The sequence below is a fragment of the Geotrypetes seraphini genome, chromosome 7 (genome assembly GCF_902459505.1).
Source record: "Geotrypetes seraphini chromosome 7, aGeoSer1.1, whole genome shotgun sequence".
NCBI lineage: Eukaryota > Metazoa > Chordata > Amphibia > Gymnophiona > Dermophiidae > Geotrypetes > Geotrypetes seraphini.
Window position 1 is genome coordinate 192,652,433 of NC_047090.1, and position 16,727 is coordinate 192,669,159.

The 16,727-nt window shown below is 42.9% G+C and overlaps 1 protein-coding gene across 3 annotated transcripts in view; it reads right to left on the minus strand.

Moving 5' to 3' along the window:
* Positions 1-16,727, minus strand: part of FLVCR2 (FLVCR heme transporter 2) — a 157,178-nt gene that overhangs the window by 87,402 nt on the left and 53,049 nt on the right. For all 3 annotated transcript variants that reach the window (XM_033950885.1, XM_033950884.1, XM_033950883.1), the window contains exons 4-5: positions 16,290-16,357; positions 13,771-13,874 (exon numbers count right to left, since the gene is read on the minus strand). In XM_033950885.1, coding sequence (XP_033806776.1) covers positions 13,771-13,874; positions 16,290-16,357 — 172 coding nt within the window. The remainder of the gene's footprint in view (positions 1-13,770; positions 13,875-16,289; positions 16,358-16,727) is intronic.

Consider the following 16,727-nt stretch of genomic DNA (forward strand, 5'->3'; position numbering starts at 1 on the left):
CTGTCAAAGAATTTCCCACTCTTTAAAACTAGAGCACATGAACACACACGAAACACTGAGGGACTTTTTCGACTGGACCTCTTAAATCTGAGTTTGGACATTTTGTGAAAAATGTTCAGAAATCCAGTAGAGAAAATGGCCATTCTCAAACAGCAAAACGTCTATCTTTTTCTTTTTTATTGTCATGTGTATAAAATGGAAAGAGTGTTGGCTGTTCAAAAAGGTTATTATAATAAATTTAAGGATGTGTGGGGACCTTTATTAAATTATAGTAATAAATAAGTTACACTTTTCCCAATCTTAATACACATGTGGGGGGCGTGGCTTAGCGCGCACACAAAATGGTCGTGTGATTGCAGCGCTCCTCTTACCTGGGCAACCGTTGAATAAATAAAGATTTCCTTTTAAACTGTTTTCGGCTGAAAACATCGGAGAGGACAGCGGGAGCATGGCGAGCACCCGACAGAGTAAGAGTGAAACCGGAGGGGCTGTGAAAAGGCAGAAGCAGGATCAAATTACCCCGAATAAGGTTCCGCTTCCTGCTGATTTATCAGAGGAGTTAAGCAAAGCTGAAGTTATGGGGGAACTGAGGCAAATCAAACAAATGCTGACAGAGACTATGAGTAATATGGCAGAACTGAAGGAAGAAATCCTGAATATACACAGACAAATGGAAGTAGCTAATAAAAGAACAACAGAGTTAGAAGTTAAAATGGAGAGCTTAGAATGTGAAGGAAAAAGATGCAAAAATGACAGTTTGGAAATAATTCAATTGAAAAGTCAGCTGGAAGATTACGAAAACCGTGGAAGAAGAAAGAATATAAAACTTTTTGGAATACAGGAAAATTTGGAAGGGAAAAATGCAATACAGTTTTTAGAAAATTTAATTCCTAGATTATTGCACTTGGATTTCAAACAGCCTTTGGAAATAGAACGGGCGCACAGGATTCCAATAAAGAGTCTGGAAAATCAAGGGAGACCAAGAACATTAATATTCAAGATGTTAAGATACCAGCAAGCAATAGAAAAGATAAAAACTTAAACTATAAAGGATCCAAAATATGGTTTTTACCAGACTTTGCTAAAAATACAGCAAATATTAGGAAGAAATTCCTTGATCTGAGATCTCAATTAAAGGAAAAAGGATATAAGTATGGGTTATATTACCCAGCAAAAATGAGGGTATCTTGTGGGGATAAATCTTTGTATTTTGTGGATCCGGAAAAACTAAAGACCTTTCTTTCAAAATCAGAACCTATGTCATTTTAGCACAATGGGTGTTGAAATGAAGGGATAAATACTAAGACTGGATTGGTGGATATTGAACAAAAAATTAAGTATAAAGAACTATGGGACTTTTGTTTGTTGGAAAAAGAAGAATATGCAACAAAGAACAGGAAATAAAAATGAACAAGTGAAAAAGAAAATAAAAGAATGTAAAAAAAAGTAGAAAGAAGGATAGAGTGGAAAGACATTAAAGTGAAGTTATTAGACTGAAAGATGGATGGTTGGAGTAAAGAATGAACAAGAAGGATTAAAGGACTGGACAAATTAACACAAAAGGAAAAGTGAAGACTGAATAGGAAAATAAATAGATGTGAAGAAGAAGAAAGCAGGACTGATAGACTAAAAGGATATTATAAAAAAAAAAAAAAAATGAATGACAATTGGCAGTCAAAAGTCTTTAAGGGTGGATGGATGGAGATAAGAAATAAATATGAAAGTTCAGTTTATTTAATAAGTAAGAAAAGGAGAAAGTAAAGAATGAAAGGACAATAAGGAAAAGATTGCAGAATGGACTAATGATAGAAAGGACAAGTTATATGATATTTAAATGCAAGTAAAGGAAAGGAAAATGAATAATATAAAAGAAAGATACATAAGAATTTATTGTTAGCTGAAGGAATGTAAAGATTGATGTTGTGATAATATAGTTTTAAAAAGATTGGATTTAATTTGGAGAAGAGGAAATATAAAAAGGGGGAAAAAAATTATTTTGAAAATGAAATACAAATGTTTAAATACAAATAGAGGATAAAAACTTATAAAATTGAATTTTTTTTTTTAACAGAAATATATGAAGAGATGGATATTTGTTGTTGGATATTTAAAGGAGGATAGGAGAAGATGGATTAGATAATATAAGATATAGGAAAATGATACTTTTTATTAAATATATGACTATGATAGAATTTTCTTGAATGAAATAAAATGTTGGGGGAATGAATTAGAGATTGGTGAAATGATAAAAATGCATTAATGGAATGTTAGGAAATAAATATGGTTATGTGACTAAAGGTTAAATAATAGATAGAGAAATTAATTACTTTAAAATGGAAAAAGAAGAGAGATATAATTAGATTATTAATAAATATTGGTTGCCTGGGGGGGAGGGGGGAAGTTGGGATTACTGTCCAATGTGTGTCCTTAAGCAGTAATTATATTGGGGGGGAGGGGTGGGAAGAAGGTGGGTATTAAAGATATTACTAGGATGATTAAGGAAAAGATTAATAAGGGATTGGGTAATTTGGAGGTAAGAATGTGTGCCATGGGGAGAAGTTTTTTAGATCTTAGTTATGGAAGAAGGGAAGAGGAAGATTATGATAAGGAGTATAAAATATATTATGTCTTTTAAGATATTTTCTATTAATGTCAATGGCCTGAATCATGTAATCAAAAGGAAAAAGGTATTATCATTTTTAAAGAAGCAAAACGCGGATGTTTATTGTCTGCAGGAGACTCATCTTAATATAAAGGAATCACAGAAACTAACGGGTGGGTGGGTGAAAGAATGTTTTTTTGCTCCAGCAGAGGGTAAAAAAGCAGGAGTAGCAGTTCTTATAAATAAAAAGTGTATGGCCAATTTTAAGATAGTAAATTCGGACCCACATGGAAGATGGCTACATGTTGATATAAGTATGGGAAATAATGCCCTGACGTTGTTCAATATATATGCCCCTAATTCGAATCAATCAGAATTCTTTAAAAAATTGCAGAGTATGTTGTTACCACTGGCTGCTTCTACTTTAGTGGTGGCTGGAGATTTTAATGCTGTAATGGATCCATTAATGGATAAAAAACCAGGTAAAAGTATAAAATCTTTAGGTTTAGATAATTTGGTTCAATCATGTGATTTGAAGGATATATGGCGTATTCTTCATTTTAATGATCAGGAATTTTCATTTTGTTCACAGGTTCATAAATCATTTTCAAGAATAGATTATATTTTTATTTCATCACATAAGGTGCAGCAAGTGATTAAGGCTTCCATTGATCCCATTATCATTTCAGATCATGCGGGAGTATGGATAGATTTACAATTAGATCAATTAGAAAATAGAAGACCTCTTTGGAGATTTGATAATGCATTGCTTGTGGATGAAAAACTTTTGGAAAATTTTAAAACACAAATTAGTGATTTCTTTCAAATTAATTTAGTGGAAGATACATCTATTGAAAATGTATGGGACGCTTTTAAAGCGACTATGAGAGGTCATATTATATCATATTCGGCTTTTGTTAGGAAACAGATTAAAAAACAGTATATAGAGTTAGAAAAAGAAATTAAAATACTAGAAACTAAATTGGTAAGCAAATGGGAACATGATGTATTACAAGCTTTTTTGAAAGCAAAAGGTAAATATAACGAATTAGCTTCAAAAATGATAAGAAGACACTTGTTTTCCAAACAGACAATGTATTATGGAAATTCTAATAAGGCGGGAAGATTATTGGCAAATTATCTTAAAGCAAAAAAAAGAAGAACTAACATTAATGGGTTAAAAGATGATAATGGTATAATAACCAATCAAACGGATATAATTTTAAAGCAATTTCTAAAATTTTATAAGGACCTGTATTCTTCCGAGCCTTATTTGGAGAGGCAAAAAGATGGTAAAAATTTTTTAGATTTAATTATTGGACCTAAGGTTCCTGATCATATAAAACGGAGCTTAGATGAACCTATATCATTAAAAGAATTAGAAACAGTGTTGAGATCTCTTAGAGTTGGATCCGCTCCAGGTGGTGATGGTTATACAGTAGAATTTTATAAAACATTTCAAAATGTCCTTTCCCCATATTTACTAAATTTATATCAGACACAACTTATAAAAGGTGATATTAAAGGTACTATGGCTGAATCAATAGTAATTGTTTTGCCTAAGCCAAATAAAGATCCTACTTTGGTTTCAAACTACAGGCCTATATCTTTAATAAATGTGGATAATAAACTTTTGGCGAAAATTTTGGCTTTGAGATTAGCCAAAGCTCTCCCACATATTATAGACACGCATCAGACGGGTTTCGTTGCTAAAAGACATTCCTCTAATAACTCTAGATTATTGTTTCATATGTTAAATTTATCAAAAAAAAATGGATGAACCGGCTTTTACAGTTTCCTTGGATGCAGAAAAAGCGTTTGATAGGGTAGAATGGAATTTTATGTATCAGGCTTTAGAATGGTTTGGTATAGGTTCTGGATTTATACAAATGGTAAAAACATTGTATAGCTTCCCGATTGCAAGATTAAATATTAATAATATGATATCTGATGGTTTTCAATTGCAGAGGGGAGTTAGACAAGGTTGTCCTTTATCTCCTTTGTTATTTGATGTTGTATTAGAACCCTTATTGTTAGCAATACAGCAAGCAAGGGGGATACAGGGTATTCCATATTCTGATATGGAATATAAAATTTCGGCTTATGCGGATGATATTTTACTTTATTTGAAGAATCCAGAGTCTACCTTATCTTGTCTATTGGAATTAATTGATATGTTTGGCAAATTTTCAGGTTATAAAATTAATTGGAGTAAGTCTGAACTTATACCTTTAAATGTTCATTGTGTAAAAGGATTATTTGACGCTTTTCCATTCATATGGAAAGAAGAAGGATTTAAATATCTTGGCATTCAAGTTAAAAATACAATTGAAGATACAGTAAAAGAAAATGAAAAATTTGTATTGAAAAGAGTTACAGAGTTATGTGAGCAATGGAATCCGTTACATCTTTCTTGGTGGGGGAGAGTTCAAACTATTAAAATGATGATCTTGCCTGTAGTTTGCTACCAAATGAGTATGATACCTATTTATTTTCAGGGGTCCTTTTATAAAAAGCTTAACAGCATTTTAACGAAATTTCTTTGGCTTGGTAAAACACATAGAATAGCTTTGGTATCTTTGCAAAAATCAATTAAGGAGGGAGGGGTAAATTTTCCAAATTTTTATAGGTACCATCAAGCCTATATTTTACGTCAGGGTATGTATTGGATCCTCCCAGAACTGATAGATAATGCACCGGATTGGTTATATTTGGAATGGCGCCTTATGTTTCCCCTAAATTTAGTTCATCTTCCAAGTATCAACATGCCTAGAAGATACAGAGAAAATAAGATATTAATGGATACTTGGAAAACGTTGAGGTTTATTAGTAAATTAACACCTGTCCCAATAAACAAGTCATCTAATCAGTCTTTATGGATAAACTCCAAGATTAAAATTGGCGGAGCTCAAATCCTTTGGAAGGACTGGATTATTGCAGGCATTAGATCTCTGAATGATGTTATTTCGGAAGGTAAACTGCTGGAATTTTCACAATTGCAACATAGATTTGGTCTTAGTAAAAAACAAAGTTTTAAATGGTTGCAATTGAAGCAGGCCATTCAGGTTGGGTTCCCTGAATGGAAAACATTGAATAATCAATATAGTTTAAAGTTCTTATGTTTTCAAGCAGACTTCCTAGGAAATCAAGCCGCATTGTGGTATAAATTAATATCTGGATATTTGAATAAAAAACCAAAAAATGGTCTAAGAGACATTTGGAGCATTGAGATTAAGCATCAAATTACTGCATCTCAATGGCCACTAATTTGGTCTTGGAGAATGAGATGTACAGTGTCAGCATCTATGAGACAAACTTGGTTCTTTTTATTACATAGAGCTTTTTGGACCCCTACACGTTTGCAAAAATTAGATAGTTCTTTTTTTTTTTTTTTGCAATATCTTTATTAACAATTGCAAAGGAACATACATCCATGGGCAAAACAGCCGGAACATAGCCATCGACAACAGTCGGGAACAACAGAAAAGAGAAGGCCAATCAGAGAAATACACGGTACAAAAAGAAAAACCCCATTAGTGCACGCCCATCACAATTGACATTTTGTGTTAAGACCCCTCCCCAAGCAACCACACATCTGCCAATCCCACGCCCACACCACAAACCTCACCAAGCACACCCCTCACAGTCCATCCAGCATCCCAACAGCACCCACCCAGGCACACACACCCACACCACCGCAGATGCAGCAACTCCAGGGACCAGGGCGAAAAGACAGAAGAGAAACGAAAGAGAAATAAAAAGACAGAAGCACAAACAGCAGCAGCAGCCCCCCCAACAAAGGGAGGGGAGGGGGAACGAAAGAAGGAAGAAGAAATCAAGAAATCAAGAAGTCAGGGGGAGACAGGCACGTCCTCTGCATCCATGCTGGAACAGCCCCTCAACACCCGCTGCCACAAATCGCGGTAACATCGTTGATTCAGAGTACCAGACGGAGGAACTCGCTGAAGTTCATAACACCCCACATCAGCCAATCGAGCCCTCCACATCGGGAAGGAGACCACAGAATCGCCCACCCAGTGTGTTAACAGGAGCTTTTTCACCACCAAGACAGCCATGTACAGAACCCTGTGTTGAGGGAGGGAAAGCCCCCCCTCAATCAATGCACTTTGGTTTCCCAAAAGCAAAAAGCCATAGGACCAGGGAACAGCTCGATGGAGAACGCTCTCTAGAAAAGGGAGAGCGCGCAGCCATACAGCAGCGGAAGGGCACTCCAAGAAATGATGAGTAAGGGAGCCCTCAGACCGGTGGCACTTGATACAGACTGCATCCTCCCACAGTCCCATCCGAGCACCCTGGGCTCGGGAAATATACGCCCGGTGAAGGATTTTAAACTGCATTTCCCTATAATCCGTGGACCCCCCCAAGGCATACACAGCGGCAAAGAGATCAAGGAAGGCCTTACGATCCAGAGGGGTACCAAGCTCAGTCCGCCACTGGGAAGCCAAGCGGTCAATAGATCCCATGGCCGACGCATTTTTCAAAATCCGATACCAAGTAGCCAACTTATTTGAAGCAGGAGAGACCTGAAAAAATTGGACATCCATTTTGCCCTTGAGGCGTGCGTGGCGGTGGTGGAGGCGGCGGCAGGGGAAATCTCCGGAGGCCTCCCTGCTGTTGCAGTTGTACGGCAATGTTGACTTTCCTCCGGGGGTGGGTCATGCTTGGTTTCGGCAGTGGGAGCGGAGGGGGGGTAGAACTCTCCAGGATATCTTAGCGGTGGGGGGGGGGGTTCTTTCCCTTCTTTTGCCCAGCTCCGGACTCATTGGCACCTCCCTCAGACTCATTTTTGGGCTTACCTCCAGGCTCGGCATTATTACTTGTCTCTAGACAGGCGCTGGGGGGAGGCATGGCTCTGTGGGCCCTTGGATGTCCAATTTTTTCAGGTCTCTCCTGCTTCAAATAAGTTGGCTACTTGGTATCGGATTTTGAAAAATTAGATAGTTCTAAGTCCAATTAATGCTGGCACTGTAATCTGGAACCTGGGACGTTGGATCATTTACTGTATCATTGTCCCTACATTAAAAGTTTTTGGAATGCAATTTGGCCACAAATTAATAAATTGATGGAAAATCATGTAGCAATATCATATGATACAGTGTTATTTGGAATGATGATGAGAAAAAAAAGTCAAATTTCACCAGAAAATAACAAGCTTTTACTAGTCATGACAGGGGTTGCCATTCAACATATAACCAATAACTGGAAGAATCATAGTAACCTTAATTATACATTTTGGTGGAATACAATTTGTCATATATTCAAAATGGAAAGAGTAATAGCAATACAAAGAGGGACATATCCTAAATTTATAAAAATATGGGGGCCATTGACAAAGTATTGTACTGAATGAATAATAGGATTTATCTTCTTCTTTTCTTCTTTATGGCACACATGGAGGGGGGGTAGTGAAAATAATTTTACATAACATGTTATAATATGGTATACAATATGTATAAGGTGATTGGAAAGTACTTGAAGGGTGGGGGTGGGAGAGGGGATAAAAAAAATTTGTTCAGAATATTATGTAATAGATATAAAAGTGATATTGTGTATTCATTAGTTGTAACTCAATATTTTGTACACTTCATGTAAAATATGAAAATGAATAAAGAATTATAAAAAAAAAAAAATACACATGTGGATTTGGGGGGGATTTCTTGTTTTTCCATTAAGAATATATAGATGATTGTCGTAAGATATTATTTTCATATGGTATATATTAGTTGTATATGAATTTGGGAGGGGGGTGGGGTTAAATCTTCTTGGTGTATGATATTGAAAATTTTTCAAGTGATGTATTATATTTGGTTGATATTTACTGTACACTTGATGTAAGTTTAAAAATGAATAAAGAAATTATAAAAGAAAATGACCTATCTAGACGTTTTAGCCCTCAGTACATCTATATTTTTTGGCCATTTTCAAATACAAAGATATCCAAATGAAAAATGCACTGGAAACAAAACGACCAGAAAGATATCTAGAAAGTTGGCTTTGAAAATGACGCTTGGACGTTTTAACTAATAAGACATCCAAGAGCCAGTCTATGCTGTTTTTGGGACATCTATCTTTTTTCAAAATGAGCCCCACTTTGTCAGCCTGAAATTTTTGGAAGTCTTCCAATCCCACTTAGCTCCTGGAAAGACAAGTCCAAAAAGATGATAACTTGCAGCCCCAGGGAGTGAGCAAGACAGTTCTGCTGTACTTCCTCCAAGACAAGGCACATAAAACCCTACAAAAGAAAAACACCCTAAGCTCCTATGTAGAAAAGCTGCAGCAACTGCAAAACCCCAAGCAACCTGACTGAAGAGACAAGTAGGATACCAGGAAGAGGCTATTTGCAAGAGCTGCTGCAGAAGACAGAAGCTGAAAGGGAGAACAGGAATGGGGATGAGGTTTGCCCTGAAGAAAGGATGAGCAGGGGCTGGGAGTTCTGCTCATCCAGTGTCAGGTTCACACTTTTTTTTTCTTTCTGTCAATCCTTGCTGCCTCACATGATGGCCACCATATCCTCCAAACCTAATAAAATCACTGACTGGGTAGATAAGAATTAATTGAAAACCACATCCAAATCTGATGTTATAATCCTTTCCAGACACCCTGCCTACATTAAGTATCAAGAGAAATCAACTCTCCTTCAGAGACTCTTTCAAGATACAGTACTTGGCATTGTTTTCAAGGCCCAGATTTCTGATACCATCTCAAAATGCTGTTTTAGTCAAATGGATCTTTTCTGTAGTTCCTCTCCCTTCTTGCCAGCTGTACCGGGCCATGGTGTGTCCTCACCTGGAGTACTGCATCCAGCACTGGTCGCCGTACATAAAGAAAGACACGGTACTACTCAAGAGGATCCGGAGAAGGGCAACTAAGATGGTTATGGGGTTGGAGGAGGTGCCAAACAGCGAAAGATTAGAGAAACTGGGCCTCTTCTCCCTCAAACAGAGGAGATTGAAAGGGGACATGATCGAAACGTTCAAGGACTTAGTAGATAAGGACAGGTTGTTCACCCTCTCCAAGGTAGGGAGAACGAGAGGGCACTCTTTAAAGTTGAAAGGGGATAGATTCCGTACAAACGTAAGGAAGTTCTTCTTCACCCAGAGAGTGGTGGAAAACTGGAACGCTCTCCCGGAGGCTGTCGTAGGGGAAAACACCCTCCAGGGATTCAAGACTAAGTTAGACAAGTTCCTACTGAACAAGGACGTATGGTGGTAGGGCTGGTCTCAGTTAGGGCGCTGGTCTTTGACCAAAAGGGTCGCCGCTTGAGCGGATTGCTGGGCACGATGGACTACTGGTCTGACCCAGCAGCGGCAATTCTTATGTTCTTAGGGCAGACGCTGGATGGAAGAGAGTGAAAAGGCAATGAAAGCAGAAACCAGAGACGACAAAAGGTAGAAAAAAATAATTTTATTTCTATCTTGTGATTCAAATATATCAGATTTGAAATATGTATCTTGCTAGACATAACTGGGGAGTGCAAAGCCCAGGCAGTGCTTCTTTAGCTTCCAGCTGGCTTAGGGCTCTCTCTGACCACTCTTATGTTCTTATGGTTATGGCCTACAAAATCTCCTTCAAGATTTATATCACCAACCAACCATGAGGCCTCTTTTTCTGTCTAGCTTACTGTTCTCAGAGGAATCTTTGCTCATCCTAACAATCTCCATTGATTAAGTCTTCTTGAACTGCAGCAGACATTTCTGTTTCAGAGTCCTTGCTCCTTCTCTTTGAAATAACCTCCCTCCAGATATCAGCTCAGAAATCTCATTCCAGAAATTCACAACCTTCCACAAAACCTCTTTCTTCACCAGGTTTTTCCGCGGGTGAAATCGCCCTGCGCTTCCTTTCTTAGTCAATCCTGCATTTGGACATTTTTCCTGTTCCTGCAAATCTGCAATACAACAAATCCCCCAGCAAAAGTACAGAAAATCCCTAGCTAGGAAAAGGCAGCAGTGCAAATATTACACTGAGCCCTATGGGCAAATACTGTAGAAGAAGCCAGCCAAATTCCACACACAGAACAGAATCTCAACAAATAGAATAAGTGTCAATAGATTCGAAGTATGAAAAATGTGGACAAAAACTAAAACGGAAGCATAGGAAAGTGAAACAGAAGTACATTCTTTACTTCTAGCACTATGAGGATGAGGAGATGGGAAACCATTTAGATTTTAAAATTTAATACAATGGTAGAGATTTTTGCTTTGTTCTCTCATATTAAGATGAGTTGAGGATGTTTTGCTCCAATTGTTGAGGGGGTTTTACCGGGAGTATGATGCTATTTATAAGTTGCTTTGACTGGAGGCCATCACTAGAGAAGCAAGTTAGAAATATTAAATTCCTTCACTCTGTCCATACAAAAAGCTTCCAAATGCCAGAGAGAGTAAGGAGTGAAAGTTAAAAGACCTGTCAGACTCCACAGTAGAGGTCTGCACGGGAACGGGGATCGCGGGGATCCCGCGGGTCCCGCGGGGATCCCGCGGGTTCCCCCCCTGGCCCACGGGACTCCCACGGGGACGCCCCCTGGCCCACGGGACTCCCACGGGGATGCCCCCCTGACCCACGGGACTCCCACGGGGACGCCCCCTTGCCCACGGGACTCCCACGGGGATGAAAACAACCTACCTAAATTCTGGCGATGCAGCTTACAAGTCTGGCGTCGCGTCGGGAAATAGCCATGTTGAGCAGTGAGCTCAGCACGTACACAGATGAAAGCCTTGCTTGCTGATTGGTCCGGCGGCCCCGCCCCACCGTGCCGCCGGACCAATCAGCAAGCAAGGCTTTCATCTGTGTACGTGCTGAGCTCACTGCTCAGCATGGCTATTTCCCGACGCGGGCATTAGGCTGTTTTTTGTCATTTCGGGTCGGGGATGGCAGCGGCAGCAGCAGCCTGAAAAAGAAATCATCCTGGCCGGGTTCGGTGTCATGCTCCGGAGCTTCTACAGCCTTCCTATCTCCCTCTCCCTTCTACCTGCGGCTCTCTTCGGCAACTCAGCAGCAGCTTCTGACGTCGGGGCCTACCCTCTGCGAGTCCCGCTTGTTTCAACTTCCTTTTTCCACAAAGGTGGGACTCGTAGAGGGAAGGCCTCGATGTCGGCAGCTTGTCTTGATCACCGCTGCTGACGAGTTGCTTAAGAGAGCCGCGGAGCAGGGGGGTGTTGCCAGGTGCAGGTAGAAGGGAGAGGGCCAGATGCAGGACTCGTGGGTGAGGGAGGAGAAGAGAGAGGGGAGAGAAACAAAAGGAAATATTTCATACTGGGCTGGGCCGGAGTGGAGAGAGGGTGGAAAGATTCTGGCTACAGGGTGCAGTAACAAAGGAAAAGGGGGGAAAGCTGAAAATGGAGATTGTGACACAAAGAAGAGAAAGGGTAAGCAGGACCTTCTGAATAAGGATAGAGATACAGAGGGGACATGAAGAGGAGGTGAAATAGAGACATAGAAGTAATGCTGAAAAAGTGTGTGTGTGTGGGGGGGGAGATAAAGACATTGAAAGGGCAAATGGTGAATATGGGGTAAAGACAAGGACAGAGACAAATGAAGATTCTGAAAAAGTGGTGAGATAGGGATATAGGTGAGATGGACACAAAGAAGGGTGATGCTGGAAAATAGGTGGAATGGTAATTCTGACAGACACAGAAGGGAAATGCTGGATCAAGGAGAGATGGGGCTCAGGCTGGATGGAATGAGGAGAAATGCCTTGTTGGCCCGGAACTTCCTCTCCTACGTCAGAATTGACGTCAGGGAGCGGAATGCTGGTCAGCGCGACACTTCTGCAGGGAAAGCTTGGGACAGCGGTGGCTTGGGGACTATTCCCCGATGGTGGTGGCAGCAAACCGAGTGGCTTGGGGGAGGGCACGGAGAAAGAAAGAAAGGGGGCAGACAGAGAGACAGAAAGAAGGGGGAACAGGGAGACAGAAAGAAAAAGTTGGGGGAGAGAATGAGGTCTGGAGGAGAGGAAACATACAGGAGGCTGAAAGAAAGGAAGAAAGATTGGATGCACAGTCAGAAGAAGAAAGTGCAACCAGAGACTCATGAAATCACCAAACAGCAAAGATAGGAAAAATGATTTTATTTTCAATTTAGTGATCAAAATGTGTCTGTTTTGAGAATTTATATCTGCTGTCTATATTTTGCACTATGGCTCCCTTTTACTAAACCGCAATATTGTTTTTTAGCGCAGGGAGCCTATGAGCATTGAGAGCAGCGCGAGGCATTCAGCATAACTCCCTGTGCTAAAACCTACTATTGTGGTTTAGTAAAAAGGGAGGGGGTGTATTTGTCTATTTTTGTATTTTGTTACCGAGGTGACATTGCATAGAGTCATCTGCCTTGGGAAATGTATATGGCAGATATCTTTGTTTTGTGTTCAAAAGAAAAGGAAATGCATTTCTGGTTTTATTTCTACAGTGTTGAAGTACTTGTTGGCCCTTGCTGTGACTGGTGGGGATCCCCAAGCACCGCCAGCAGAGGACCTCCTCTAGAGATGGTCAGAACTCCCCTCCACCAAGCGCAGCAGTCGCTGGCAGCATCCATGAGCCACTGAGGTGCCAGCATCTGTGACTCAGGGACGCTACTGCTGCCTGCCAAGCTTGGCAAAAGGGACCCCAGGCCAACTGCAAAGGAAGTCCTCAGCTGACAGTTTGTGGGTTCTCATCAGCTGAGTATTTATATTTTATATTTACATTAGAGGTTCTGGTAGAAACCCATTTACAAAGTATGTATTCTTCCCAATTAATATTTCCAAATTAATAGTCTCTTTGCTTATTTGTAAATGGGTCTCTACCAGAGCCTTTAATTCAGTAGCATAATTAAATAAAATAACTATTTCTGAAGTTTATAGGGAAGGATGGTGACGGAGGGGATTCCTCGCGGGGACGGGTGGGGACGGAGGGGATTCCTCGCGGGGACGGGTGGGGACGGAGGGGATTCCTCGCGGGGACGGGTGGGGACGGAGGGATTCCTCACGGGGACGGGTGGGGACGGAGGGATTCCTCACGGGGACGGGTGGGGATGGGTGGGATTTTGGCGGGGACGGGTGGGGACGGGTGGGATTTCTGTCCCCGCGCAACTCTCTACTCCACAGATCAAGATAGAGAGATTATGAGTGCACGCAGGCAAGACAAAGGATGAACTTGTACAAGGCTGGGACTTACTTATACGTCTTGCTTCTATCCAACCAGAGTCCACAGATGAGGGCTCCAACCATTCCAGACACGGTGATTGTCAGACCGATCCTACCAGCATTGACTTCCTCACCCTAATGATAATATGACACATGAGAAACAGACCCAGAGCTCTGCTCCAGCATACAAAGGCATGGAACAGGCACTGCAGTAGCACTGACTGTGGGGAAGCCATCACAGGGAGCAGTGCAAGAATGTCAGCTGCAGTGGGCTTGTGACTGGGGGGAACGGTGTGGGTACAGGCGCTGCAAAAGCACTAGCTGTAGGGGAGCCGTTACAGGAAGCAATACAGGAGTGTCAGCTGCAGTGAGGTTGTGACTGTGGGGCACGGTGTGGGAGTGTTGACTGTAGAGGGGGTTGTAATTGTGGGAGAGAGTGCGGGAGTGTCGGCTGCAGTGAGGTTGTGACTGTGGGGGAGAGTGCGGGAGTATCGGCTGCAGTGAGGTTGTGACTGTAAGGGAGAGTGCGGGTGTGTCGGCTGTAGTAAGGCTGTGACTGTGGGGGACAGTGCAGGAGTGTTGGCTGTAGTGAGGTTGTGACTGTGGGGGAGAGTGCGGGAGTGTTGGCTGCAGTGAAGTTGTGACTGTGGGGGACAGTGCGGGAATGTCAGCTGCAGTAAGGCTGTGACTTTGGGGGACGGTGTAAGAGTCTTGGCTGCAGTGATGTTGAGACTGTGGGGGACGGCGTGGGAGTGTTGACTGTAGAGGGGGATGTGACTGTGAGGGAGAGTGCAGGAATGTCGGCTGCATTGAGGCAGTGACTTTGGGGAACAGTGTAGGAGTCTAGGCTGCAAGGAGGTTGTGACTGTGGGGGACAGTGTAGGAGTGTCGCCTGCAGTAAGGCAGTGACTTTGGGGGATAGAGTAGGAGTGTTGACTGTAGAGGGGGTTGTGACTGTGGGGGAGAGTGCGGGAATGTCGGCTGCAGTGAGGTTGTGACTCTGGGGGAGAGTGCGGGAGTGTCGGCTGCAGTGAGGTTGTGACTGTGGGGGAGAGTGCGGGAGTGTCGGCTGCAGTGAGGTTGTGACTCTGGGGGAGAGTGCGGGAATGTCGGCTGCAGTGAGGTTGTGACTCTAGGGGAGAGTGTGGGAGTGTCGCCTGCAGTGAAGTTGTGACTGGGGGACAGTGCAGGAGTGTCTTTGGGGGATAGAGTAGGAGTGTTGACTGTAGAGGGTTTGTGACAGTGAGGGAGTGTGCGGGAATGTCGGCTGCAGTGAGGCTGTGACTTTGGGGGACAGTGTAAAAGTCTTGGCTGCAGTGAGGTTGTGACTGTGGGGGATAGAGTAGGAGTGTTGACTGTAGAGGAGGTTGTGACTGTGGGGGAGAGTGCAAGAATGTCGGCCGCAGTGGGGCTGTGACTTTGGGGGATAGAGTAGGAGTGTTGACTGTAGAGGGAGTTGTGACAGTGAAGGAGAGTGCGGGAGTGTCGGCTGCAGTGAGGTTGTGGCTGTGGGGAGAGTGCGGGAGTGTCGGCTGCAGTGAAGTTGTGACTGTGGGGAGAGTGCGGGAGTGTCGGCTGCAGTGAGGTTGTGACTGTGAGGGAGAGTGCGTGAGTGTTGGCTGCAGTGAAGTTGTGACTGTGGGGAGAGTGCGGGAGTGTCGGCTGCAGTGAGGTTGTGGCTGTGGGGAGAGTGCGGGAGTGTCGGCTGCAGTGAAGTTGTGACTGTGGGGAGAGTGCGGGAGTGTCGGCTGCAGTGAGGTTGTGACTGTGAGGGAGAGTGCGTGAGTGTTGGCTGCAGTGAAGTTGTGACTGTGGGGAGAGTGCGGGAGTGTTGGCTGCAGTGAAGTTGTGACTGTGGGGAGAGTGCGGGAGTGTCGGCTGCAGTGAGGTTGTGACTGTGAGGGAGAGTGCGTGAGTGTTGGCTGCAGTGAAGTTGTGACTGTGGGGAGAGTGCGGGAGTGTTGGCTGCAGTGAGGTTGTGGCTGTGGGGGAGAGTGCGTGAGTGTCGGCTGCAGTGAGGTTGTGACTGTGGGGAGAGTGCGGGAGTGTCGGCTGCAGTGAGGTTGTGACTGTGAGGGAGAGTGCGTGAGTGTTGGCTGCAGTGAGGTTGTGACTGTGGGGAGAGTGCGGGAGTGTTGGCTGCAGTGAGGTTGTGGCTGTGGGGGAGAGTGCGTGAGTGTCGGCTGCAGTGAAGTTGTGACTGTGGGGAGAGTGCGGGAGTGTCGGCTGCAGTGAGGTTGTGACTGTGGGGAGAGTGCGGGAGTGTTGGCTGCAGTGAGGTTGTGACTGTGAGGGAGAGTGCGTGAGTGTTGGCTGCAGTGAAGTTGTGACTGTGAGGGAGAGTGCGTGAGTGTTGGCTGCAGTGAAGTTGTGACTGTGGGGAGAGTGCGGGAGTGCCGGCTGCAGCGAGGTTACGAGTATGGGAAATGCCAGGTACAGTGGGGCTGTGACCTTAAGGAGTGGGTTGTGACTGTGGAGGATGGTGTAGGAGTGCTAGATCCCTTGAAAGTCATACAATGCAAAGACAATGACAGCACCAGCCTGATGTACCGGAAAGTGAAGAATGACCATGCGATTCAACAGTGTAGAGAGTGAGTAAAAGGCTCCAGTATTCAACCCTGAAAAAAAAAAGAGAAACCAGTGATAAATTGGCATAAAGCAGCTATCGTGTTTTACTGAAAGAGAGCGACCTGCCCAATGACAAGGAGGGTGTAAAGCGTGGTACAGGAAGAAGACCGCAGGGAAGATATGTAAATCTCTCTCACAATTTAGCATAAAATACTTCAGGAACATGAAAGGTTGGCATAGGAGATGTTATTGGATAGACATGTTTGTGACTTGTGCTCTGTGCCAATAAACCCTGCAAGTAAACTGCAGTCTCTAAGAATTTCCCACTGGCCTAGACAGCAGTCCCTAGTGATAAACTGGGGGCAGGAAACTACACGGTGACACCAGGAAATACTTCTTCACCGAAAGGGTGGTTTATCG